The sequence below is a fragment of the Orbicella faveolata genome, unplaced genomic scaffold (genome assembly GCF_042242905.1).
Source record: "Orbicella faveolata isolate gen_17 unplaced genomic scaffold, um_ofav_v1 contig_47, whole genome shotgun sequence".
NCBI lineage: Eukaryota > Metazoa > Cnidaria > Anthozoa > Scleractinia > Merulinidae > Orbicella > Orbicella faveolata.
Window position 1 is genome coordinate 12,001,980 of NW_028301577.1, and position 26,789 is coordinate 12,028,768.

At 39.5% G+C, this 26,789-nt stretch overlaps 3 protein-coding genes across 3 annotated transcripts; 1 reads left to right on the forward strand and 2 right to left on the reverse strand.

The window, feature by feature from the left end:
• On the forward strand, positions 1 to 6,090 carry LOC110058408 (cytosolic carboxypeptidase 6-like). Its single transcript, XM_020765059.2, has 2 exons — positions 1 to 859; positions 4,501 to 6,090. Exons 1-2 carry the CDS (start codon positions 148 to 150, stop codon positions 5,244 to 5,246), a joined length of 1,458 nt encoding a protein of 485 aa, XP_020620718.2. The 5' UTR covers positions 1 to 147; the 3' UTR covers positions 5,247 to 6,090.
• Positions 6,091 to 13,154: 7,064 nt separating this feature from the next.
• LOC149097179 (uncharacterized) lies at positions 13,155 to 14,241 on the reverse strand. Its single transcript, XM_089280610.1, has one exon. The coding sequence runs from the start codon at positions 14,068 to 14,070 to the stop codon at positions 13,513 to 13,515; it is 558 nt and encodes a 185-aa protein (XP_089136736.1). The 5' UTR covers positions 14,071 to 14,241; the 3' UTR covers positions 13,155 to 13,512.
• A 4,343-nt stretch (positions 14,242 to 18,584) lies between these two features.
• LOC110058247 (uncharacterized) lies at positions 18,585 to 24,307 on the reverse strand. Its single transcript, XM_020764859.2, has 7 exons — positions 24,236 to 24,307; positions 22,683 to 22,889; positions 21,828 to 21,960; positions 21,079 to 21,270; positions 20,272 to 20,421; positions 19,483 to 19,656; positions 18,585 to 18,797 (listed from the first exon to the last, which is right to left on the reverse strand). The coding sequence occupies exons 2-7, from the start codon at positions 22,875 to 22,877 to the stop codon at positions 18,628 to 18,630; spliced, it is 1,014 nt and encodes a 337-aa protein (XP_020620518.2). The 5' UTR covers positions 22,878 to 22,889; positions 24,236 to 24,307; the 3' UTR covers positions 18,585 to 18,627.
• Between the last annotated feature and the right edge of the window lie 2,482 nt (positions 24,308 to 26,789).

Genomic DNA, 26,789 nt, shown 5'->3' on the forward strand with positions numbered 1-26,789 from the left:
CCCAAAGCCGTCCGAATCGTTTTTTTTTTTTTTCTTTTTTTTTTTCAAAAACTGACCCCCTCCCCGACCTTATCTACCCGGACCCCTTGGGGGAAAGGGATCTAAGTCTGTTGTCATAGTAACTAACTGGGTCTCAGAATTTTCAAGATGGCCTCTCGCAGTGAAAGTCAGGAGAGCGGCGTGAACGAAGATTTGGACGCTGAAAATGTCGTTAAAGTGGACGAACCTGTGGGTAACTTGTCTAAATACTATGCTCTACCACCTGGATATTCTGGAACGCCGAAAAAGGGACATCTGATGTTCGATGCGTGTTTTGAAAGTGGAAATCTCGGCAGAGTTGACTATATCACCGAATTCGAGTATGATTTGTTTATTCGTCCGGACACCTGCAATCCTCGCTTCCGAGTTTGGTTTAATTTCACAGTGGAGAACACAGCACCTTATCAACGTGTCATATTCAACATCGTGAACTTCAGCAAGACGAAAAGCTTATATCGCGAGGGGATGACTCCACTGGTGAAATCTACCAGTCGAACAAAATGGCAAAGAATTCCAGCTAAGAACTGCTTTTACTATCGCTGCCCTGATCACAGAAAAAACTATGTCCTATCGTTTGCGTTTGCCTTCGATAATGACACCGATGTTTATCAGTTCGCTTACTGTTTCCCTTACACGTATTCCCGTCTGGAAAACTTCCTTGATGAACTGGATAAAAGAAACTTGGAATGTTACAAGCGGGAGTTGCTTTGTTTGACTGTGCAACAACGGAGAGTTGAATTGCTAACAATCACTTCACCGGAAAACATGAAAGATGATCTCAAAAAGAGGGTTATATTTATAACTGCTAGAATTCACCCAGGTAAGACATTTTTATTATATTAAATGTCATGTAAAGTAAGGCTGAGGGAAAATCTGAAACTTTATAAGATATGAAAAAGAGCAGTAACACAGTGGCTCGCGTTCCACAGCAATTCATTGCTCTCCCAAACTTTTACCCTGAAATGTTTTCTACTCTGATTGCCCACCATACTGTAAAATTCTGGTTATAGGCACCAAGCATATACAACTTCACTAATGAATAGTCTTAGACGTGTATTTCTTGAAGGGGAACCTGCGTTTACAAGCCCCATGGTTTTTATTAGATTCCCTCGCCATTTTTTCTCTACCTTTTGCATACCAACAGTTGTAATTTCTTTGTATCTTTTTTATGGAAATTGAAATAAAAATGCTATGAAAAAATAAATAAAGTAAAAAGGTTTTGGGTGGGCTTATAAACTGGGAAGGGAGGGGCTTACAAGTGGGTTAAAAAAATGTCTTAAAGGCTCTAACATCCAGAGGTACCAAAGGACATTTTCCATTTACAGGTTTTAAGGTATCAGTATACCCCAAATGACCTTTATTCATAAGTGATTAACTATACCACATTGTTGGATATATTCTAACCGATCACATTCAAATTTAGAGCGGCACCACTTGCATTCAAGCTTTCTTCTCAGCCTTTTTTCAATTGCAATCTCGTCACCGTACCATGATGCACTACTACATGTATGAATAGTAATTAATCTGGATTTAATTGGTACCATCTGGTTAAGAGTATCTACAAGAATGAGCTTATATCTGGATACGGCAGAGACCAGACACAGATTATCATCCAATAACCCTCCTTGGTTAACAGTATCAATGAAGGTTTCAACATACAGGTTCTTGAGTGCCCAGGAGACAACAGTTTTACATTTGTTAGGTGGTTTACCAAGTGTCAGGTTGAAGGTACAATGTAATTGCTTTATGATCAGAGATTGGTTGCTCAGCGATGCAAAAGTTAGACACCAGGGGAACTGCAGCGGATCTGGTGATCACAAGATCAAGTAGTAACTCCATTAAATCCAGTATTTTAACTCCATTAAATCCAGTATTTTAACTCCATTAAATGTCACAATAAATTGATATACTTCATTGCACTGGATAGAACAAAAACTGAATCAAATCTGTACATGTGTACATTTGATTACCTGTAAATTTAATTTAACTGTAACTGTAACTAGAGCATAACAAAACACAAACTCCAGTTTGTGAACTGTCATTTTAAATTAAACATCTGTGTGGGTTTTCATTCTCCACTACTATCTTGAGATTGGTCTTCATTTTGTCCCAAGAACAGACAGGGACCTAAACTTAAAATTTATTGATACAGCCCTACTGGATTGGCCAGAAAATGCCATCTGATGCCGACCACCAACTCTGATGAGTCCAACAGTTAATAGCATTTTTTGTGTATAAACCATTCTCTTATTTGTATTTCTCTGACCTGTTTAGCTTTGCATCTTATTCTGAAGAATACCATAATTATGCTTTGCTATTAGAATGGTTTTTAGTAGAGTAGAGTAGTGTGAATATGGTTTGCTTGTAGATGATATTTGGGGGTCACAGCCCTGGTATCTGCTATTAACATGGACATGTTTGTTATTTGCCAAATGTTTTGCTAGCATAGTTTTATTTCACTCACTTCTGTTGCTAGATAAGTGTTAAGCTTTCTTAATGCTCTCTCTGGAAGAATAAGGTCTGAAATTTCCATAAGGATGTGGCTTATATGTGGTAATTCAAAATTACATTCCCGCACGCAAGTCTATTTTACATGCTGTCTATTTTACATGACTATTTTACATGCTGTCCCTATGCTGCACTGCTATATGGTCTTGATTCCCCATATCTAACCAGTTGCCAGGACTGGTTTTATTGGTTGTCAACTTGTGTTACCACGCCATGTCCAGCTACTCCTTCACAGAGAGAAAGATATTTTATGCAGTCAGCTAGACTCAAGCTGGCATGCTTCTGATTGGTATAAATTAACACTGTGTAGTTCCAGAAGATATCCATACCTCCCCCACTGAAGGGTACCCCCCCCCCCCACCACCACCAGCACTCTGAAAATAATTTTCAATTACCAGTTAGCTTCATACAGTTCTTTAAATTTTTTGTTCCTAGAGAGAAAGTTTTATATCAGGTCAGGGAGTTTCTAAATCCCTGTTCAAAGTCAGTGAAAAGTCAGGGAATTTTATCTTAAGGTTGCCGCAAGTTATTTTATTAGATGTTTTTGTGTAAATAAGACAATTTTGTTTTAAAAATTATCTGAGCCATCCTTATTTTTGTTGATTCATGGCCAGAATAGTCATCCTGTAGGGTCAGTGAAAATTGCTTTACAGTCAGTGAAAAGTCAGGCAAAAGTCAGGGATATTTTTTGTTCCGGTGGGTGGCAACCCTGTCCAGTTTCAATTCTGTAGCACGAAGCAGTTACATGTGGCAGTATTGCCTATTCCCCCCCTGGAAAGGATGATAGTCCATCTCAGGTTACACTCCAGCATTCTGTCAGGTTGCCCCAGCAATCTATTGTTACCCATTTATACACCTGGGTGGAGAGAGGTACTGTGAGAGTAAATTGTCTTGCCTAAGACAACCACGCAATGACCTCAGCCAGGGCTCAAACTCAGACAACTTGATCCTGCGCAAAGTGCACTTAAACCATCACACTTTCCATTGTAGTGTGCGTATCTTATAATCCGGAAGACAACAACAACAACAACAACAATGCTTTATTTACTCTAGACGCTTAATACACATTTGCGAAGAAAATTACAACAACTTACAATAACTTAGGGAAAAGATATGTGCTTAAAGTCGAGCCAGGGGCCCGTTTCTCCAAAGCCCCGGAAACTTTTCGGGCCCGTAGAGCCATAGCAAAATCTCGAACCTTACGATTACAGAGCTGTTTTATTCACATATTCTTAATATGAAGAGAAGTTCCCTTCATACAAGAAGTTTCAGGCGCATACACTTATCCGTTTTTAGATACAGATGGACTAAAAATGGCTTTACGGGCCCGAAAAGTTTCCGGGGCTTTCGAGAAACGGGCCCCAGGGCCGAGTTATTCCCGTGCCTTTTACGTGCAAAACAAAATAAGACCAAGGGAATGAAATAGACAAGTAAATAAGGTGCAAACACAGGTAGACAGACCGAACTATATGAGAAGTGGATATTCGCAGTAACAGAATGTTCAAACTAAATGTTGAAATGTTCAAAATATAACTTAATTTGTTTAGAAAACTGGTACACATTAAGGTTTTTCAAATAAGAAGGAATATTATGCCAAAAGACGGAAGCCATACAGGATGTAGTTTGTTTCCCGGTGTTTGTTCTGAGATGTGATGGGCATGTCAGCTAGTCCTTGACGGCATGAATCAAGGTAGCGTTGCAAGGTCTATAGCGGAATAATCTATGTACAGTGGTCTCCCAGGCAAGCTTGATTAAAATGTAAGAGATTTATTGGCAAACTCAACCATATGAATGAAATTTTACCTGCTTTAATTATACTTCGAAAATGCTTTTGTACCAACAGTTAAGAATGGTGACTGTGGCTAATTCAGTTATCGGCTCTCTTTGCTTTGTTAGTTTGGCAAAAAGGATCTTTGTGTTCGATTAACAAAATTTCTCTGTTGTCTCTTTCAGGTGAAAGTCCATCATCTTATGTCTGTCAAGGTGCGATTGACTTCCTTGTGAGCAGCCATCCAGTAGCCAGAGTTTTGCGAGACTATCTGGTGTTCAAAGTAGTGCCCATGTTAAACCCAGACGGTGTTGTTCTCGGCAACTACCGTTGTTCTCTGATGGGTTTTGACTTGAATCGACACTGGCAAGAACCATCGCCTTGGGCCCATCCAACTCTTGTAGCCTGTAAGAATCTTTTGATGCAACTCGACGAAGATGCAAACGTTCACCTTGACTTCTACATCGACATCCATGCGCATTCCACCATGATGAACGGCTTCATGTATGGCAATATTTACGACGAGGAGGAGAGGTTTGAACGGCAGGCTGTGTATCCGAGGCTTCTATGCGCTAATGCAGAAGATTTCTCCTTGTCTAACACGTCGTTCAACAAAGATGCTGTCAAAGCTGGCACAGGGCGTCGTTTCCTTGGGAGCTGTCTCAACCCAAAGACACATTGCTACACGCTAGAAGTGTCATTCTTCAGCTACAACACAGCAGTTTCCCAAGGAATGTCACCTTACACTGAAGAAGGCTACTTCAAACTTGGCCGCAATGTGGCGCGGACGTTCCTCGACTACTACAAGCTAAATTCGCTGGTGTTGCCCATAAAAAAGAACACATCAAAATCTTCACCTCAGAAAAAGGATTTGAATGGAGATGGGAAACAACGTTTGTCTGGCAGAAGTGACTATAGTGGAAGGCAGTAAAAACAGTGATGTCGAGGACGATGTCTCCATATGTACATATATTTCAGTTTTAATAACCGAACTCCAAATTTTATGGACTGATGACAATTCGGAGCACAAATTTAAACTGAATGTCTGAATTGTCTCCATTTAGAATAAAAAATAGCCATCACAAATTTAATTTATTGCATGTATTTATAGGTGACGGACAGAAAAGTTGATTTTAGAAAACTATTTATCAGTCGTTTTTTAGCATTTTTTTTTTTCTAGTACGTAATATTCAGTATGTTAATTCCGTCGGGGTGTTAATTTCAAGGTTTGAAAGCAGTGCTGGTCAGTTAAGATCTAGAATTCACTTCATTGTGAATTTCCTTGTTTTATGTAAACGTATATTTTACTTGTGCAGGTAGCACTTTAACTTTACGGATAAGACGATCATCTGAACTGAGATATCTTCGTTTATTTATTTTAGAGACAAAATTCAAGTAGTAACTATAAATGTATGTGAAAACAGAGTTAAAGTGTATTTCTTTGTTGTGTATTTTTCGGGACTTAAAAGTTGCGAAATTTGTACAATAAGTCTGCATGATAGATTAACGATGTCAACAGAGTAGATATGTGTGATGTTTGTAACTTATTTTCAGTAAAACACCCTAAGCTGGTGTGCTAAATTAAATCGTGGTCCTGCTAGTTGCCTCGCATCTAATCTACTACCAGGCGTTTATAACAGGGGACATGATCACTAGCTACGTAAGAGATAAGATAAGATAACTTTATTTATACACGGTTTTTCCATCAGTCAACAAAGTTACTGGACTATCTACCTATCTGCCTAATTACAATAAAATTTTTTTAAAAAACTGCATTTCATGGAGGCCGTGTCTAAAAATTTACTTAAAATTGAGATGTTTCTTTAAACTGTAGCGACTTAAGTTAGATTTGAAATCGGTCAGTGAAGATGCTTGTCTTAGGTCTATAGGTAAGAACTGAACTCCGCTGTTCGAAAAACTTCTCTTAAGATAATCAGTTCGAGGTTGTGAAAGAACCAATTTGTGTAGACCTAACGTATACCCTGCATAAGTTTAAAAAGAAAACTATCAGCTAGAGTCGACATAGTTCCCTCTTAAATCGCTACCACTTCACCAAGGGCTCGTCCACACTACGCAGCTGAAAACGCATCAAATGTTTTCGTGCACACTACGCCGGAGAAATTTGAAAATGCAATTATTACCGGTCATTTTGGGTTTGTGTTTGAGGAAAACTCGGGCCGGCAGAGAAATCACATGATTATCGTGACGTCATTGTTTTCGAAAAGCTCCATTTCTTAAATGTTTTCCGTCCAAACCAAAACGCAAAGCCGGCGTTTTCAAATTCCTCCGGTTGGAAGAGCTCTTTCGAAAAGCTATGTTTTCGTGACGGATTAGTATGGATGGTAGGCCTAACCGTAGAGATAAAGCCCACGTTTTCAAATTTCTTACACGTATCATGGACGGGGCCTTGACTTTTATCATACTTCCTGTCCATTATCTCTTAATCGAGAAAGTCGAATCCAAACACTGCGAGCGATTTATAATTGGACAATAATAAAAACCCCGCCTTTTGCCGAGTGCTTTGAGGGGTGTTCAGAACTCTTGATTTTAATTGATGCGTTGCCACAATGATTAACGATTCTGTGTTTCACATGCTTCCTTGAGGGGCAAGAATCTTTGGTCTGCAGTGAACAAAGGTCTCTTTGTGAACTCGTTTATATAATACAAGCTGAATAAATAGCCAGCCTATCATCATGACGAAAATCGTCTTCACTCGGCGGCCCGATATGTATGATTAGGCCAAGGTCACCGATCGTTACGGCTTGAGATGGAGTCGAGTGTGAGGAAGAGACGTTTGTGCAGAAATACGTATAAATCTTTATGGGGCACGAGAAAGGGTCCGAGGAAAATAGAATTCTCACAAAACCACAAACTAAGAGAGTATTGTTCAATGTTCGATTGGGAGTGGGGAAAAGTGGGTGTGGTCTTCTCTGTTGCCCGAAGTCTTACCCTTTTGATACTCATCTGACTGAGAATTATGGTTTTATTTCTCGACCAATATATTTTGGGAAAAAGAATCGAAAAAGAAGTAATCCTTTTCCACTGTCTTCGTGTCAATTGGATTATATCAATTTGCTGGCCTTGAGTTATAGACACACGACTAATTAGTTAAAAGGGTTTTTTATATAATAAACAAAAAGTTAAGGCCAATCATTTGCGTTATATGCGTGCGCGTGGGTTGTTCCCAATGTTTTGGCAAGTAACTATCTAGATGTAATCCCCACCCTTTTAAATATCATTAACCATGATCTGTTTAGTATAGTACACGAACTGATTCGGTTCACACCTCCCGCGTCAACACATATGTTAGTTTTGGGTCTCTGTCAGTGTTGTTGTACGATTGTCAGTGTTGCCATCTTCCTTTCGAATCTTTCTTAGAAACATGCGAAATTCAAATTATTTGTCGCTCAAAATGAAATATGATCGAGGTCTTTGTACGCCCTGGCCGGGAACAGGCAGCTGTGGAAGTCCTTTGCTGCTGCCTTGTGTGCCAGTGGGCACGACGGGCAGTGAGTGAGCTAGTGAGTGACTCATTGTACGCGCATGTGCGAAGTCATTTAGTACTCCTCTTTTCAGCGATGTTTCTGTTGCCGTCGCCGTTGTGGCTTTCCACAGGGAGATTACAAAGAAAGCAAAGAAAGCACACAAAGCTCTCTTACTTGGACAACGTTCTATCCTAACTTCTGGGTGCCTGGTAATCTGGCCACCCTCCAACAAGTACTACTCGTTTTGAAGGGTTTTCCAAGTTTTGTCGACACGACTCGGATCGTTCAGTACAAGCTTTGATCCGTAAATCAATTCGTTTTTCGAGACTATGAACGTGACGGGATTTCTGCAGGAACTGGGAATGCAGTCAACCTTAATTATTATTACCGTTTTGTACTTTTAAAATTATTTCCTGTGGAGACCGGTTTCAACTAAGGAAGACTCCAAATTTTACATTGATCGGTTTCTAATGCTGAGTTTTCCCGCTGTACGAAAATCTGGTATTTCCTTTTGAAATCTTAATAACATTATGCTGTGCTCGGTCGTTGGAAATTATCGCCCAGGAAGTTGGATTTTCAGGCATGAGCTGTACATGTTCTTGACTACTCGGCTCCATTTTCAGGCCTTGCGAGAAGTAAAGTGGATAGCAAAGTGTTCTTTTTAAAGGTTCAATTCTATCATGGGATGATGCATCGGCTAAAAATTTCAACCCAGTTTAATTTCATTCTCGTATGCTTTTCTGTTGTTCTTTTCTGTTCTGTAAACTGTGCTAAATTAATTTCTGTAATTTGTTTTCTCTACATTGGTAATTAGAAAACCAGAAGCTAAAGTTTTTTTTATTCACTTAGCAATTTTTTTACGCTTCCTGCTAATTATCACTTAAAGTTGAGAAATTCGACAGTTTTAAAAAATGTGGTGTATAAACAATATTGTAAATTAAACGTGAGTACTACGAGGGTCGCTCAAAAACCTTTGATTTATTATTGATTTCAATCCAAATAATGCCTCACAGTTTTACACTCCAACCTTCTAAATTTGAATTTGACGATTTTCTCAAGTGACAATCGGGAAACGGTGGTAGTTGGAATGAAGATAAACAAAACATTTCTTTTTTCGAATCTTTGAAAGGCCGACTAAACAGTCTATCATCATCGACGGAGATAAATTATTCACTAGATCGGCGACGCGATGGCAAGATCGATACGGCGTCAAGAAGAGAAGTCCTTGTTGAAAGAGACCTGAGGTTTGAGCGCCTGATAAAAGATAAGCGACAAGAAAGGATTAAGAGAGAAAAGACAACGAAAAAACCACAGGTCAAGTGAATCACGTCCAATGCTTGGATGCAAAAAGCCGGAGAGGAGGGGAGTGGGCGTTGTCTTGCTTGTTTCGCAATTCCCCGAGGCCTTACCAATTACCCATTACACATATGAGTTCGAAATGGAAGAGATAATATTTTTATCACGCTCGACCAGATCTATACCGTGCTCACGTTTTATATTCCGTTTAGCGGCGGGCTTTATTTAATCTCTTTTGTCTACAAGACCCATATTTGACCACAGATCTTTCAAAATGTGATGATATTTACCACGTGCTATGGCTAATTAATTTTCGTGTACTTATCAACAGAAATCGCAGGCGCAAAGTGTTATCTCACGACAAAAATATGATAAATAACTTTGACTTGCAGGAAGATGAGGGATGTAAACATGTATGTGCTTATCTCTGTACGTGAAGTCTTTTAAGACTTACGTCACTCTATATTTAGTGGCAATTAGACCGCAAACAATAATTCTTTTGATTGCCAGCATTTTGTCGACCTGATTAAAATCCGTTTTTATGACATTTTCCACCAAATATAATCTACCTTAGTTCAAGTACCATTAAATGTGATTTTTTGGGGGCTGGAATGAAGATGAGTTTGTTCCTCTGAATTACATATTGCATGCCTATGGGCGCTTAGCTTTATGTGAAGCCTCGGTGTATGAAATACCATTATGACAGTAACTTTAAAAATTCAAATTAGTTTACGTCTAAAACATTTCGGCAGTACTCAGATATTTCACATTATTTCGCAAATGACGGCTAGGATATGTACAGGTGAGAGCTGACTCCAGAGAACTGATCATGGCTTTTATTTATCATCGGTAGCGGAGTTCACGTCTCGACGTCGCAGTCGAGATTCTCCGCAAGTGCACGCAGAGAATGGAAGAGAAGGTGACGAACAACATACGAAACATTTATGCTGCTAAAGTATATTCAACCGTCTCCTCCAAATGACTAGCAAACTGTAACAAGTGCAGTATTACGGGTCTAAGTTTTTTCTTGCACTCTCGCTGTCCACGTCTTTATCAGGGCAGGGGGTAGTAAAGTAAAGTAAAGTAAAGCAAAGCAAAGCAAAGCGAAGCCAAGCAAAGCAAAGCAAAGCAAAGCAAAGCAAAGCAAAGCAAAGTAAGGTAAAGTAAAGTAAAAGCTTTATTAATGTGTCAATGCACTTAGCTTTCACAACTAATTGGGGACACAACAAAAAAAATAAAATTATTTACAAATAAGGAATAATAATAAAAATGTATATACAATTAAAATATGTAGCATGCGTAAATTGTACAATTTATACAATCGGACAAACTAAGACACTTGCGCGCATAAAAATTGCAGGAAGATGATTCTTCCTGAGGAAAGGGTACACTCGACGTTTTGATTTATTTCTCGTATTTCTTGATGAGGCCAGCTTTAATGAAGAAAAGGTAAAAATTTACTCCTGTATTTCAGACGCACTTGCACGAAAATATGGTATTTCCTTTTCAAATCTTCATAACATTATGTCATTAGTGCTCGGTTCCTGTGAGTTATCGCACAGGAAGTTGTAAAACATGCTTTTGTTCTTGTACTCTGCGAAGTAAGGCATAGTTTCAGCTAAATACGTTTCTAAATGTAGGTCACTTCGACAGCAAACCTCTTTAATACGGACCAAGAGACTATACTATGATCAAAAGTCTCTTTTGCGGACATGGAACAAGGCCATAATTGCGTGTTCCTGTTACTAAAGTGTTCTTATTTGAAGTAGAGATTACATGAATTCTGGCTTGGTTTAGACCACATGAGTGAACTGTCCGTAAAAAAAGTAGGCTGCTGTCTGTAAGCATGGGTTCAACCGGCCACAAATATCTGGCCGTATTAACGGGGTGGCCATGTTAAGGGGTTCTGAAAAATGACTGACAAAGCTTTTGTTCTGGCCGTAAAATCGAGGTGGCCGTAACTGGGTTCCACTGTACTCGTCTTCAAACATTTTTTATACTTCCTGTCAATTAATTATCACTTGATTTTGATAGTCAGGAATGCAGTAATATGTAACAATCAAAATCACGAGCTTTAAATGCGAGAATGACTCAACACATGATTTTAATCTGGGTTTTCTTCAAGTTTTGCTTGAGTTTTTTTTTTTGTTTGACATAGTTCCTCGAGGGACCACCATCAGCGGTCTGTGGTAAACAAAAATCTCTTTAGGACTCATTAGAAGGTAGACAAAAGAACATGTCATGACGATAAAATACTAAAGCTTGGCGACTAGATGGCTTGATAACATTACATGTAGGTCATTAAGTCCAAGACTTAAATATGTGGCGTGTCATCTTAATGAGAAGTTTGCGCTGAAAGATATCTAAGATTTGTTTACCTGATAAAAGAAATGAGCCACAAAAAATGATCTAGGGAAGAAAAGAAAACTTACAAACCGCAGGCCAAGTGAGTCACTTGCATGCAATGCTCGGATGGCCAGGGGAAAATTCCGTGGGTATGCATGTCTAGCTTCTTTCTTGACTTTTCACCCAAGCACCGCTCGCATGCTCTGCTCTCCTATAGAGGCTCATTCAAAGGCTAGTTGTTTGCTAGAGTGTTCAACATCTCATCTCCCCTTACAGTGTAAATACATTTTCTAGGAGATAAGTGATGAGAATATAGCCCGCGATACTATTAACTACTGGCCAGGACTTCGCCCAAATGTGACATTCCTGATCATGATTACACCGAACTGAACATACATTTTTTTTTAAAGTCAGATTCATCTTGGGATAATAAAATAGAGAACATTTAAGTTGTAAACCTGTGATGTTAATTTAGTTCTGTAGCAATAGATAAAGAAAGTTGCCGCATAGGTCTTGGAAACAATCCATCAATACATTTAGCACTTCGAAGTTTCACTATTTTCTCTATGCGTAAAACTCGCAAAGAGAAACCTTAAAGTCTCGTCTGACCCTATTTTAAAAATACACAGCAGACCTTAGTTTCCATATGCGTTCTTGATCGTTTGTCAGGCTTTTGCACAGTTGCAGAGGGAAATTTTCGTCATATCTGGAACTTTGAAACTGCAAAAGAGCAAAAATATTACGAACGTGCTAAGAACGTCTCCAATGCAGACATTTGGGTAAGAATTTTGCCTTTAATGGAAAAATAACAAATACAAGTACACGGCTAATTGATTTTCATCGACATTAATTAATTCGAAGAGCAAACACAGCCGTAAGGCGTTTCCTTACGTCAAAATTGTGATAAATGGTTTTCGACACGGAAGATGACGCAACACTGTCGGCTGCAAACACAAACGTGAGGAATCAAGACCCTTTGCTATTATATTAATTGGGAGCGTCCAAAATCATGAGCGCGGTTAGACCACAAACAATAACTATTTTAATTGCAAGCATTGTCAACTTGATTTTAGCCACGGCTGGGAGTGAAAACGCAAAGAAACTCGTTGATTTTGTCACGTATCAGGGGCGGTACAGTGCAGTACATTAGCACTAGTACTGACGTATATGTCATTTCGTTGGCTATATCATGTCTAGTCACATAATTAATTAATTAATTAATTAATTAATTAAAAAAACGAGATTTCATTATAAACAAGTTAAAGACCTGTCATTAGTTTTACCCGTGCGCTAGGGTGTAGCCGCTTTTTCGTCTAGTAATTTTACATATTGAATATGTAATCCCCTTGTGATCCGAACGAACTGTACCTTGATCCACAGCTAATTGTGTTCACCCAATAATTAAACGGCGATTTTTCTGAAACTTCCAACTCTAATGTTTCCTCGCTTAACTGTTCCATGTCTATAGTTTGTTGTGAAATAATCTGCTTTCATAGCCTGCTCATGGTCAAAAACTTAAATACAGTCCCTTGGATTAAAAGAGATATGATTTAGCGTACAATTACATCGCCCTCTGATATTCCTTCCTGTTTTTCCATGAATCAGTGTTTGAGGCGCGGGCTCGGCGGCTTCTGTATTACTATCTTCCTGCTTCGTGTTTCAATTTTTAAGACGAACAAAACGCGCTGAGTAAAATCAATACAGGCAGAGTCTCAGTTAACGAACCACTTTACTTTCAAGGCTGATCAGCGCCTACACCTAATTCTGACCACATTAATTAAATAGAAACTAAAAGAACGAGAATAAATATAGTTTCGACAATGTACATGGGATAAATATTACAACTAATGTCTAAACATGTCGTTAAATTATTTACAGACCTGGCGATAAATTAAACTATGGCAATCAGTAAATAACACAAAATTTCACCACAAATTAAGAAGAAATTCATCTTTCGCAACAATTGATGCCGATGAAACCAATCTGTGAAACTTATCAAAATCGCTACTTACAATACTGACTTATGTACATCTTGTCTATGAACTACTGGCGGGTGTCAGCTCAGTTGCGTTAGAGCCCCATTTCTTTGAATCTGTTATTGATAACTAATGTTTTACGGAGTTCCAGTAGAGAGGTACTTCTAGATCTGCAACCCACTTGGATGTTTCTTTCAAGCTCTTTACAAATTGCCATTCGTCTTTTCTCAAAACTCTCGCTTCTCTGAACGAAAACCGAATCATCGATGTCTTCCTCTTCGCTTTCCTCGCACTGTTCATAGTCAAAAGTATCTCTCTGTTGTTCGACTCGTTTTGAACAGAACCGTAGTTTCTTCTGGCTCTTTGTGAGTTCATCCTCGCAAACATAGAGCTGGTCCAAGCGAGTCAAGCTTGCATATGGGATATTTTTAACGCCACGCTTTGGCTTGCAACTGAATGCTTTCGTGAAAGATTTTCTGATCCTTTTCCAAGCATCTTCCGTCCAAAGTTTCTCAGCTTGTAGTGTTCTGGCCTTCAAGGTACTTTCATCTTCTAGTTTCTCTTTCTTATTGTGTTCACCGACGGAATTCTGTTCACGGTAAATCACATTATCCCACACTAGAATTTGTGATGGTTTTCTCCTAATGTGCATTTTTGACCGTATTTAGTAATATTCTCGACTCGTAGTCTTCCTTTGAGGAAGGTCAGCGACCAAAATACGTCGAGACTGCAATGCCCCGGCTTTTATGCAACACATACGTGCAATACCTTATATAATAGCTAAGACATTAACGAGTAAGTTACAGACAATTTCCGCTAAGAAGAGATCAAGCTTTTACAGAACTATTTCGGGAAGACAGGAACCCCCAAGGGTACAATCACTTAACACCCGCCCTTTGTGAAAAGTGTCTGTGTAAACGACTTATGCGAGGAAACCATAAAAGTGTTTCAAGCGCTTTATTTAAATATTTTTGTTTATATTCCATACCCCAAAGTAAACCCTAGTTTTTGTTAGTGAGACAAATTCTAAACTAAACTCTGACGCACTTCCTTCAAGCAGCAGTTCGGTCACCTCCGTTAACAAAGTCGACGGAAATACCGCTCGCCGCAATTGCTTTTGCTGCGTAAACAAACATCTCTTTTACGACGAACTACAAGGCCTACGAAGCAGTCTGTCAACAGATAGACAGATGGCTGCTTCGGAGACACGATGACAAGTTATGAGGGCAAGGTCATAGATTGATTACGACTCGAAAATGGGCGTATGAGGATTCTGTGCTGAAAGAGATGTGTTTCACTGATAAAGAGAAGACAAATAATGATTTATGCGCTGATGTAAACAAATACGTTTACGTAACCTACTTTTGGGGTGTGTGCCGCAATTATATTTTGAATTCCGCGCGTGTTGGAAGCCTAAGACCACACATTACGGCCATTACGCGACACATCACGTAAAATAAACAAGAAAAGTTACTGCTCCGTTTTCAAATTCAAATGGATTTGTGAATTTGACGTTCTGTACCCACGTTTTCACATAGCTTTACCGCTTTTAACGGATTTTCAACTCCCTTTCCATTTGGAGAGAAACTATTTCTCAGCGCCTACGTGACTACGACTCATACGTAGCAATTTGAGAGAAAACCGGATTACGTATACAGGCAAGGATAACTTCCACAGGGGAGAGGTTTCGCCCATAGGAGTGCTCTGGTCTAAAATGGGCGCGCACTAGATTTTTGGCAGAAATTCGGTATGGGTTCACCTTCTTGTTTGACAAAGGGTATGGTTTTCTAGGAAATTACGAAAGCGTATTTAGATGGAAATACACAAATAATGTATCATTTTATCACAACGCGATTATGTTCCTTTTACGCCTATCTACTCAGTTTCTGACTCTTTCACCCAAATTTCGCTCACAAGCTTTATTCCGTTCATAAATTACATTGCTCACCAGGAACTACAAGTAGCTGTATTTTGGTCATGGAATGTTACTTTCTGGTGTTTCGGTTACGTTTTTCTCGGGTCTTTTTTCCTCATTCCTTACTTCTTTCTTTATCCACTTCTCTTCAGCGGTAAAACCGTTAACACTTAACTTTTAAGAGGAACTCGATATTCAAACTCAGATACTTGGCGTGTGAGCTGAATGTTCCGCTAAACTTCGCAAAAGCTGTTCTTGTTTTTCCCTGCGTACCTCTGACAAGATTTGCGTTTGGTTTTGAGACGAATATTGGCAAATTCATTAAAGATCCCCTTAATCTTGTCACTTTAATACACCCATTTTTCTGGATTTCTTCTCACAAAGCTCGCATATGTAATTAACTTTTTATACCATCAGAAAAATCTAAGCAATCCGTATAAGGGAACTGTAACTAGCTTTATGAACATTCTCGTCAGTATACATATTTCTGTTTGTTTTGGTGACAACATAGTATGTTTGTAGTTACTTCGTTGGGCGTTTCTGCTACTTTTTCTCGCGTATTCTGTTACAGTTTCCTTGCGCTCTCCCTGCGTTTCTCTATCCACTTCTTTTCAGCCGGAAAGGTTAAAACCTAACCTTTCAGAGTGCTCAGTGTGAGAGCTAAATATTCTGCTATATTCTTTTTTTTTTCTTTTTTTCTTTTCTTTTTCTTTTTCTCATTCTCTCTCTCTGCGGAACTGACAGAGTTGCCTTGGATTTTACATTTTTACGCCTGTTTTTAAAGATAATTTCATTTTGTCCATTGCTTTTGATATAAATCACGTTCTATTTACAAGTCTAAAACATTATTTAGCTGTTCTAAAAAGGGGAAGCCGAGAGGTAAGGTCCAAGCCTTTTCAATTCGACACAGAATTAAACCGAAAACTTAACATCACTTAATGTGAAGTCCTCATAATATTAACTTACAATAGAATTTGATGCCGAAATTATAATAAACACTTGATTCACCCAGTTATGCCCTTTTAGTAATTTTAACAAGTAACTGTTTTAGCGTTGTAAATAATGTTTTCATTTTGTGTTAATGAATGTTGTTTTTTATGTATCAACCTTTACGAACATTATTTAACGCCGATGGAGGCGATATGAACCTAATGAAAATTATCAGTGGAAAAAAGTTGGCATAGATCGGATTAACTCAAAAATATTCAATAGCCTTGCATTCGGCGTCACGTAATTAATCCAAAGCATATAAAGACAATGAGAAATATTTATCATGCGGTAATTTCTTTTTCAAGCTTTCTTTTCAACTTCATAATGATAGCTCTTACCATTGTGACAATATAGAAAGGAACGTTGCTTTCATGTTAGGTTCGGTTGCTTTTTCGCGCTTCTTCGTTACCTCAAGAGATTCTCTGTGTGTGTTTCTTAATCCTCTCTCCTTCAGCCGGAACAGTTTTTAGTCTACAAGCGCCTTAGCTGAGTTGTCTTCAAGCACTGCGCTTTTCTGGGGCTTAATTTTCCTGCCCCTCCCAGTTTCTGAGAGAAAAGCTTTCGTAAGGGGTTGGCCTTCACTGAAGGTATAGCTGGCACAAAGTATTATGACGACAACGTATACTGCCCTGCGTATTAACTTTAAAGGTTTTTAAAATACGTATTCCGATCTCTAGGGGATTGGTAACAAAAAAAAAGGAAAATCACAGTCTTCCTCGATGATCGGTTGCGTGTTACCAAATTCTCGGAGTTTATACTTGGGCCTAGAACATGCACGTAGCCCCTGATTTTGAGTTTGGGCTTGGAGTTGATGTGAAAATCGTTATGAAGTGTCCTCAGTTAACCAAACATGCATTTATTCCCTTAGTTTGAACCTTAGCTTTGTGGTGCCTCGTGATATAATCACACGGTTAAATCTTTCACCCCGAACTCCACATACATAATTCATTCCACAGAATTATTTGGAAAAGCTTGGCTCAAGCAATTTGACCCGGCCTTCAGTTTTTCTATTGTGACAACATAGAAAGGAATGTTACTTTCAAGGGGGGTTCGGTTGCTTTTTCTCGCTTCTTCGTTGCCCCAAGAGATTCTCTGTGTGTGTTTCTTAATCCTCTCTCCTTCAGCCGGAACAGTTTTAATACCTAACGTTTAAGACAAACCCCAGCTGAATCAAATGATTCCCGGATAGGTGTGCGAACCAGCCATTCCACTTAACATAAACAAGTTGATTTCTTTGGTGCGTGGCTCTGGTCTGAAATGTGCGATTGTATACTAGCATTCAACACATGCCTACAAAAATTTTATCAAGTTTGTGTTGATCACTATTAGTAATCTTGTGACTTACCATTGGTTGACGTCAAATGGATTCATTCATGGTGTTGCGTAAGGTCTAAGGAAAAGGTCAATTAAATTATAAAGTACCCTCTTAGAAGTTAAAGGGTTGAACGAGAGACATCCTACATACAACACTTCAAAATGGGGGTGGCTGTTTTTTGGTGGGGTTCTCACGTTCTTCCGCCGACAGATGAACTAGCCGCATATTGGACGTGGGGTCAAATTTCAGAAGCGGAAGTATATGAAACAGAAGTATAAGGTGATGTAAATGGTGAGATATTTTGTCATGTCTGTCACCTTAACTCATTCAGGTTCAATACAACAATACCTGAAAATACTCGAAGTCAGATGATAGGAGTTTTCATCAATCAGAGGAAAAGCCGCTCTTGAAGCAACCTCGTTCCCAGGGCTTTTTTTCTGCCCCTCCCAATTTCTTAGAGAAAAGCCCTGGTAACGAGGTTGGCCTTCAAGTATACGTAGTTGACACAAGGTCTTATGCAAGGAGCCATACTGCCCTGCGTTTTAATTTTAAACGTTGTTAAAACACCCAAGAATAACCAACCCGTGTTTCCATCTCGAGCGGATTAGAACTAAAAACAAGAAAATCACAGTCTTCATTAATGATCGAGCGTGTTACTTAATTCTCGGAGTTTCAACTTGAAGCAGGAGCGTCTTCTAATTTTGAGCTCTGGCCTGGATTTGATATGAAGGGGTTATCACATGTCTTCAGTTCCCCAAACAGGCGTTTCTTCCCTTAGTTTGAAGCTATAAGTTATATTAACACACAGTTTGGTTTCTTTCATTTAAGTCTAAGGGTCTTATCTAGCACTGACAGTTCCTTCAAATATAATACTTTTCGTGGACTGGTGTATTTTACTGTTACACAAAGAAATGGTGAGAATTAGAAGCAAGGACAACGAACCCAGTTTGTTAGTTATTATGCCAGGTTAACTTTATTTCCCCTTAAAATCAAGCATTGTTGACAAGCCGGACAAGATCGTTGTAATCTAAGACCATCTGTTCAGCGGCTTTTCGCATAGCGCGTGCAACGGCGTCTTCTGGGTTGGGTTCCTCTGGCTGCATGGTGTCTTTAACAGTCTGGCTTACTGACTCCGCCAAGCGTCGCACGATGGGACGTGCTGTTAATAAAAATAAACAAAGACCCTGGTTAAAGTTTGATGCGGCCTATATGTAACATAAACTGGAGTTAATCCAGCCTCTCCTTGCATGCGGCGCCTGCACCGGTCAAAACCGAAGTGTCCTACCAAAACGACACAATAACAGTCTTTTTCTTCGCAGCAAACAACGTTGAAGTTACTTTGGCCTCTTCTAATACAAAACTTGAGAATTTCGAGTTTAATTTGACGCGGAACAACATGTTTTGCTCAAAATAACACAACTATTTTCCTAGCTGGTGACACTCGACAAACTACGAGTGAGTTGTCGGACGCGGGCGACCCATTTTTGGCGCCAAATTAGAAGATTGGAGACACAAAATGCTTCATATTTTTCACTTTTTACAGTCTATGGATATGGGTTGGCTTTGGAATTGTAAATGCCGTCTCTGGTGAGAAACGTTTCCCGAGTGTTATGCCTTTCCTGTTCCTGTTAACATACATGGGCGTCAGGACAGTACAGTTTCCCCCGCCTTCTGAATCCTGATTGGTCAATTCAAACTTCAGGGGCGCCAGCTGCATGCAAGGTGTAGAGTTAGCAACGTCGTTCCCAGGCTCTCTCTACTCTGCCTCCATTGGTCGTCGAGGGAGGCAGAGGAAAGAGAGTCTGGGAACGAGTTTGTAGAGTAGTCAGAACACTCATTCTTACCATCGGCGTTTGGATTTATTTTCTCAATAACGTAGAGAGCGATAAAGAGGTCATTCACTTTCATGATGGCATCGTTGACAGACTTCACTGCTAAACTGTCGTAAAAATCCACGATTCCTCTGGCTGCCTGGTCAGCAAGTTCAGCAATCTGAGCTTTCCTGTCACCAAAAAATCCTGAAAATACAAGAAAACGTTTCGGACACAAAACGTCTGTGTATTTGTGTTTATAGTACAGAGTGTTTTCCTTGTTTTCCCACGTGATGAGTGTCACCAAAATACGGCGATCAGGACGGAGCTAAGCAACCACTGGACGGCGACATTGAGAACAACGTCGATTGATTACTGATGAAATTATATTTAACTTACGAATCTTACAATCATCCAGAGTCATTAGGTTTGTCTGTTACTGTCTCAAAACCGAATATGTAAGGCAGCCTTTGGTCAAAAAATAAATTTAAAAAATTGGCCTTCGTGGCTCATCTTCTCCAGGTTTCAAAGAACTCTGTAATTTCACATTGTTGTTTTGCATTATTTTTTGGAAGATTTATAACGCACGTGCAAAGCTATTGTTCTGCCGCTGGGTTCGTCAAAGCCTTTGTTTAGCGACGTTCCTGTTGCCGTCGCCGTTGTGGTTTGCTTAAAAGTTCCTAAAAATTGGAACCAAAATAGTTACTGTAGTCATGATCACAACAAACGCAGCGAACCAACTGCACGTCTCAGAGAAAAAACAACAAAACAGACTTTTTAAATTTACAGTGAATATTTATTGTGTGTATTTTATAAACGTACCAACTCGAACTCTGTCCTGCAGGAGAGTCTTCGTCTTGATTTCCATGTTGTTCACCATGTCGTTAAATCCACTCAAGGCAGTCAGCACCGCTTTTGTCATAGCCGCCTTCAACTCGATAGAAGCATTTACCATCGCTTGGCCTACAGCTTCTAGTTCACGGGACAAAAATGATGAAGTTGAAGACTTTGGTTTGTACTCTGATTCACAGTACCTAAATGAACTCACTGTATATTAATATAACTTACTGGCTCATGGCAGACAAGGTTTAAGAGCTCAGATGGCTCTTTCCGCAATACACTAGCAGAATGTATATTTTTTAAATTGAATCACCGGCATAGGTATCACAGTTGAATTTATTACGGGGAAAAACCTTTTCAAACATCTAAATGACGGCAGTTTTTCCTACCCTTTTCTGTACTACAACTCGAGAAAAACCCTACCCTTTCATATACCTCCAGAGTGAAAAAAGACCCCTTTTGGAAAAAACCTACCCATCTAGTTTATTATGGGGAGAACTCCCTTATCCCCGGGAAATAGGCCACTTTCGACATATCAATATTCTATCATGGCTCCGAGGCTTTCATACCCTGCGAGTAGAGTCTCCTTCGATCTGAGGCTTCTAGGACAAACTTCTATATTTGGTGTTTTTTTTTTCTTTGTATCCAAGTCTCTTTTGGGAATTGAGGGACAAAAGAAACTTAATTGGCAATGTTGTCCTGAAAGCCACCGAGCCATGTTAGAATATTAATATATCGAACGGGGCGTATTAAGAGCCGATTAAGACAAATTAAAGATCTGTTGCTTACCGTCCGTTGATCTCTTGGCCATCATCTTGCCTAAAATATCTCTTGTTGCCTCATTGATGTCATCATGAGAAGAGTGCAATGCGATGATTATGTTAACGAGGGCATCTCGAACCTCCTCACTCCCTTCCTTGACTGTTAAAACTGCAGAAGACGCAGCTTTCTTTACGAGGGCATGAAAGTTGGAGAGGTCATCTGTGAAAAAATGTAGAATTATTGAGAAGGACATCGATTGCCAACTGAAGGCAGATTTAGAGGGTCAGAGTCAACTGAAGAGATAACCTTGTCATACTTTCGGGGAAGGGGGTGCGGGCACCTACTTGGAGTTTTAGGCGAGGTGTTCATCTACGTTAGACGCGATATTTGGCAATGCAAATTATAAATCCATCTAGGCTCAAGAGGTCTTTGATAGCGTTTTTTAAATCTATTTTTTTTTCAAAGAGAATTTCTTGTCCTTCCGTGACCCCACTCCCCCCCTCCTCGGTCCTTCAAGTTTGCAGATTTTAAGATTTTTCCCATCATTGCAAGATATGACATAGAATAAACATGAGATCTATTTAGAGATCACAACTTATTTCAGACTAGAATGTTATACACAACCTATAACAACTCAAAAATTAAATACAGTAAGGAAAAAAGAGAAAGCATATCGTAGATCAAAGATTCAAAGATCAAAAATTATCGATGAAGGCTGTGTAATTTTTTTTTTTTTTTGCGTCTTCAGAACGTATTTTTTAGCCTTGTAATTATACCTGGAACTTCCCGTTTCTGCAAAGATCTTCTCTTCCCCTTTAAATACTGTGGCAATTTCATTTTCAGATGGTGTGTACTCGAATGAAGAATGTTTGTGGCTTCTTCGATGGCTTCTTTTGCACTTTTGCTTATCTTGAGAGGAAACAAAGCGAGAAACAAAGTCAGTTAAAATAACACTGATGATAAATAGCAGAGCAAAGATAACAGAGGAAACTTTTAACACTTGCTTAATCAACTGGTATAAACAGATGTCTGCGGACTTACAAAAATTTCGATGTGTCCAATTTGCTGAACCAAAACACAGTGACAGGTTACTGTAGTTCCAGCAACTAGAAAACTAACATTTTAAAGGCAATACTACTCTTTCATGAGGGCCGGTTTAGCTGCATCCTTGACGCTGCTCGAGACACGTAAAAGAGCACTTTGACTTTTTATACTGATCATATAGTAATGACCTGATTCTACAAAGATACCTACGGCAGTCGATGATTGGTTGTCGCACGGTTGTGCGCGCAAGTAACGACCAATAAGAGACACTACACGGATCTCTCAAGCGCTGCGTCATCAGAATGGAATTTCGTGGGCATCTTGAGCGCTTGAAGAAATTCTAACCGCAAAGAGCTAAAAGGTCTTCGTTTATTGAGGCCTTCTTGTCAGTGGAGGGGAATTTTAAAGAAGGGTAGATGACAGATAAAACAACTCTCGGTAAGGGTTGACAGTTTTATCCTACAGGAATTGTACGGTAAGCTCGATTTCTGCCGCTCTTTCGAGTCCGGTCAGTAGCGCGGGCTCCTTTCCCGAAGAGCGGCTGATAATCGAACCTCAAAGCAAGGCTGAACTCTTCGAGTATATACCTTAGCGTCAATATCCAAGACAGCACGGCGAACGCAGGATGCCGCCGACCGAATCCTCTCACAGATTGCAGGATCAACAGATACAGCTTGCAACTGTTCTTCACAGCTTTGTGATCTGCGCATGACTGTCGATGCAACTTGCACCAGGCTTCCAGCGGTAAGAACGAGAAGGAACCAGTACGGGAAGTCAGACATGACCGGTTTGTTCTAACACACAAAACAACTCCATTAAATTGTGAATAGTTTTTCAAGCCCTTTATTGACGTAGGAGGTGTATAAACAGTCTAACCAACTGATTTGGAAATACGTAAGAAGTACGAAGGCTGCCCTTTTCAAAGCAATGCACGATAGGTAAATTTAAGTATTAAATTATGCTGGGATTACTGTAGTTAAACTGTTGTGTTGATTCCTATCATGGTTCGACACACGGACGTTTTTTCTAGGTCGGGCACGATCTAAATAGCGTCGATTGACTATCTGCAAGTGACTCAGGCAAACTGCTGTTCGGAGCCACTCGTCGCGACCGCCTAGGCTTGACATTTTGGGTGGTCGCTTACGGGAGGTTCGACTATAAGTCAAAATTTTTCTCGCATTTTGATTAGTCCTTAATTACGATCTATTGAAGGTCAGAAGCATGGACGTTATTTAAAACATTCTTCAGTTTGTTTCTCTATTGAATAAAACAAATAGATTCCATGTTGCCGTGCACTTATTCAGTAATCGATCACAGACATCAAAATGTGGTAAGAACATCAGTGACACTCTAGGCTATATATCGCTTAATGTGCCACAATTTGTATGGGTTATTGACCAAGCTTGTTCGGTTAAGATGGCTGGATATTGGCCAAGTTCTTTTTTTGCGTGTTCATGGACCTCGACTCCGTCTCGGTCCATGAACTCGCAAAAACAGAACGAGGCCAATATCCAGCCATCTTGACCGAACAAGCTTGGTCAATAAAGGATTTATTATATGGCTTTCGGGGAAATTTTTCTTGCGGGACACGGCGGGTAGTCCCGAGCGGGCAAGATAGCTCCATCTTGCCCGCTCGGGTAGCCAATCACAGAGCAGGATTTGATTCATCTTGCCCGCTCACGGAGCTAGCCATATAATAATGGTTCTTACTACATTTTGATGTCAGCTGCGATCTATTACTGAACACACGCACGACATTACGGAATCTTTCTGTTAAATAACAGCTTAAAAACAACAACCATTTTTTACAGTGATACTTTTAAGTCATAACAAGCTAGGTTTCAACATAATGAATGAATTTAATATTATTTGTCATGATCACCACTTATCAGATTTGTATTGATCGGAAACTGAGCTGTTCTTAGAAGACTATAATCAGGCAGCTGTGACGCGGGGAAATGTTTTTTTGCCAGCTGTAGTGAAAATAACTGATTTGCAACTCAGCTGAACTTCAAAGCTCAACTGGGTCGATTTTCAATGAATGTGTGGAGGTATTGCCTTCACCTAAACTGTTCTTATAAAAAATAAATTTCATTTCATAAATCAGTATGAAAATCTCTCAAAAAAAGTACCTATTTACCTGAGATCTCCGAAGATTTTCGCTAGACAGGTTTTTTCGTCGTGCTTCGAACTAAGCTTGAACTGATTCTGAAGTTCGTTTGTCAAAACGAAAATCAACTGCGCATGTAGTTACCCTGTTATAACAGCTAAACAAATAATAAGAAATTCAATAATCACAGCTGAGCAAGCAAATTAAAACATATTCCGTCATTCTACACGGTTAATTAAGATTCTTTATTGTTTTGTTTTGTTTTTTTTGCTTCCACTGAGTTGATTATTTGACAAGTCAGGTTAGCCGGCTCCAGTCAAACAACTTTCCTCTGGTGAAGCTCGGGAAATCACCCGAAGCCACTCCCATATTTTCCCTTGTGTCGTTCTTCGCGCCTGGAACAAGCTAAAATCGGGTTTGAGTTGACTCCACACTGAGTACAGACAAAACTCTGGCCATAACACCTTCTTGATCATTTTGTTATTGGACTCATGCGCAAATTGTGTCAAGCTAAACCCTCCAGATCAGTGTAAGAATCGAACTCCAAAATCCAAGGATTCGTGTTGCAATGAGAGTTAAAGACTTGCCTGTATTGCAAGTTACTCAACTCATAACAAAACAATGTATGAAACCAAAAAGGTGTGCGGTGGTTAGCACTTCTTAGCCTGCCTTAACAGGGGTTTCCAGAAGAACGCGAACGGAATGAAACTGACAGCGAGTGCGGAAAAAAAGCCTTTTAAACAAAATGTAAGCTTATGTAGGCATCAGTTAAGTTGCGACGAGTCCGGTTATAAATTTTGAGCAGTAATTTGACCAGACGGAAATCCATCAAATCTTTATTCGGATAATTCTTTATTCCACGGTCCAGTTACAACCAAGATTTGATGATGACACAGTTTGTCACTGGGAAACGACTGCCTGTCGAGAGATCGAAGAACTGCATTATCTTGACGGAAAACGATCGCAATTAAGGCAATTCCTCTGAAATAAAAGTGACAATAGATTTTTGTTCAAACTTTGTCCACTGAATATTTGTCATATGATAACTTCAATTTTGAAATAAAAAAGGGGGGTGCCCATGCTCATTAAGGAGCAGTGAGGCATTGAAAATGCCCCATTTTGGCATTATTTTAAGCTTATTATAAGAACACATTCCCAGTAATTGTAAAATCTCTGTGAGCCCAGACTCAGAAGAAAACGCATTAAACTACAGTCAATACATTGTCTCGGACACAAATAAACATTTAAAGTTTGATTCAGACAGAAAGCTAAATCCTTGATTAAAAATTTGAACCAAATTTCTTGACGTGGTTACTGACTGAAAAATAGAAAAGACCACAGTGTATCTGCTATTTTTCTTATTTATTCAATTTTCAGCAATAGAAATTAGATCAGTCTTTCCTCAGGCGACGCTTATGATTAGTTGATTACAATGACTGGAAAAAAATTGGGGTGCCCGTGCTCGTTGGTGAGCTAGAGCCATTTTTCAAATGAAAGAGCTCAATATCAAGGCAAATCCGTCATGTTTTCAATATGCGCGTGCACGAGCGCGCGCTAATGACGCCATAAATTATGCGCAGTAAGGATGCGCAATTCAAATGTGAGGGATGACCTTAAGGTTTTTCTTCGCATCTGACTGTTATGGCGTACGATCCCCGCCAAAATTCATTGTTTGAATTTTAACTTAATCATTTAAATTTTCAACTTCAACGATTGAATTTCAGAGCTCCATTTTAAGTTTTACACTCTTCTTTTAGATTTCACATCATTGGAAGACGTTTTTTCACTTATCTTTCCGTTTTTTGAACTCAACGTTTGTATTTGACATTCCTCGCTGTACATTTTCAACTCGCCTCGTCAAAATTAGTCTAACCATTCATTTTCGACTCGACGCCGGGAATTATACTAAACACTGAAGTAATCGTCATACGCTGCTACTTTTTATTAGTGTTGATACCAGAACCAGTACTCTACATTTGACTGATATGCGAACTTTGTATTCGATACTAGCTCGATGCATTTTGCCACTCACCGCGTCATATTGCAAACTCCACATCGGAAATTTTCAACTCGACTTTTGAATTTGTGTCTACGCTTCAGTGATCATTGGTTGAGAGTGGGAGGGGAGGGGAGGGGAGGGGAGGGGATAGACCTCTTCCCCAGGCTCTTTCGGCTTTCGGCTCCTTTCGTACCGTTTTCGCGGCTAATTGACCGCCAGCTTTCTTGTTGTGCTCTCTCAGCACATGTAAGCCAATATCCCGGGTATTTGTACAGTTCAGTGAAGCGATGGATCCATTGAACACGACAAAAGAGAGACTCCTTGGAGTTGCGGGAGAACTCCTTTCTCTAGCTGATCAAAGTACGTAAACGCATCTTATTTGTTGTACCTAAAGAAAGATAAGTGAAAAAACGTCTTCCAATGACGTGAAATCTAAAGAAGAGTGTAAAATTTTAAATGGAGCTGTGAAATTCAATCGTTGAAGTTCAAAATTTAAATGATGGAGTTAAAATTCAAACAATGAATTTTGGCGGGGATCGTACGCCATAGACAGTTCCTTCCACGTGGTTTTATCGTCTCGGGATG

Coding starts and splice junctions, on each gene's coding strand:
- LOC149097179 (XM_089280610.1), bottom strand. CDS start 14,070: ATGCACATTAGGAGAAAACCATCACAAATTCTAGTGTGGGATAATGTG.
- LOC110058247 (XM_020764859.2), bottom strand. CDS start 22,877: ATGTCTGACTTCCCGTACTGGTTCCTTCTCGTTCTTACCGCTGGAAGC. Junction 21,271..21,827: donor GCAGAAACGGGAAGTTCCAG/GTATAATTACAA, acceptor ATTTTTTCACAG/ATGACCTCTCCAACTTTCAT. Junction 20,422..21,078: donor GGCCAAGAGATCAACGGACG/GTAAGCAACAGA, acceptor CCCGTGAACTAG/AAGCTGTAGGCCAAGCGATG.
- LOC110058408 (XM_020765059.2), top strand. CDS start 148: ATGGCCTCTCGCAGTGAAAGTCAGGAGAGCGGCGTGAACGAAGATTTG. Junction 860..4,500: donor AACTGCTAGAATTCACCCAG/GTAAGACATTTT, acceptor TGTCTCTTTCAG/GTGAAAGTCCATCATCTTAT.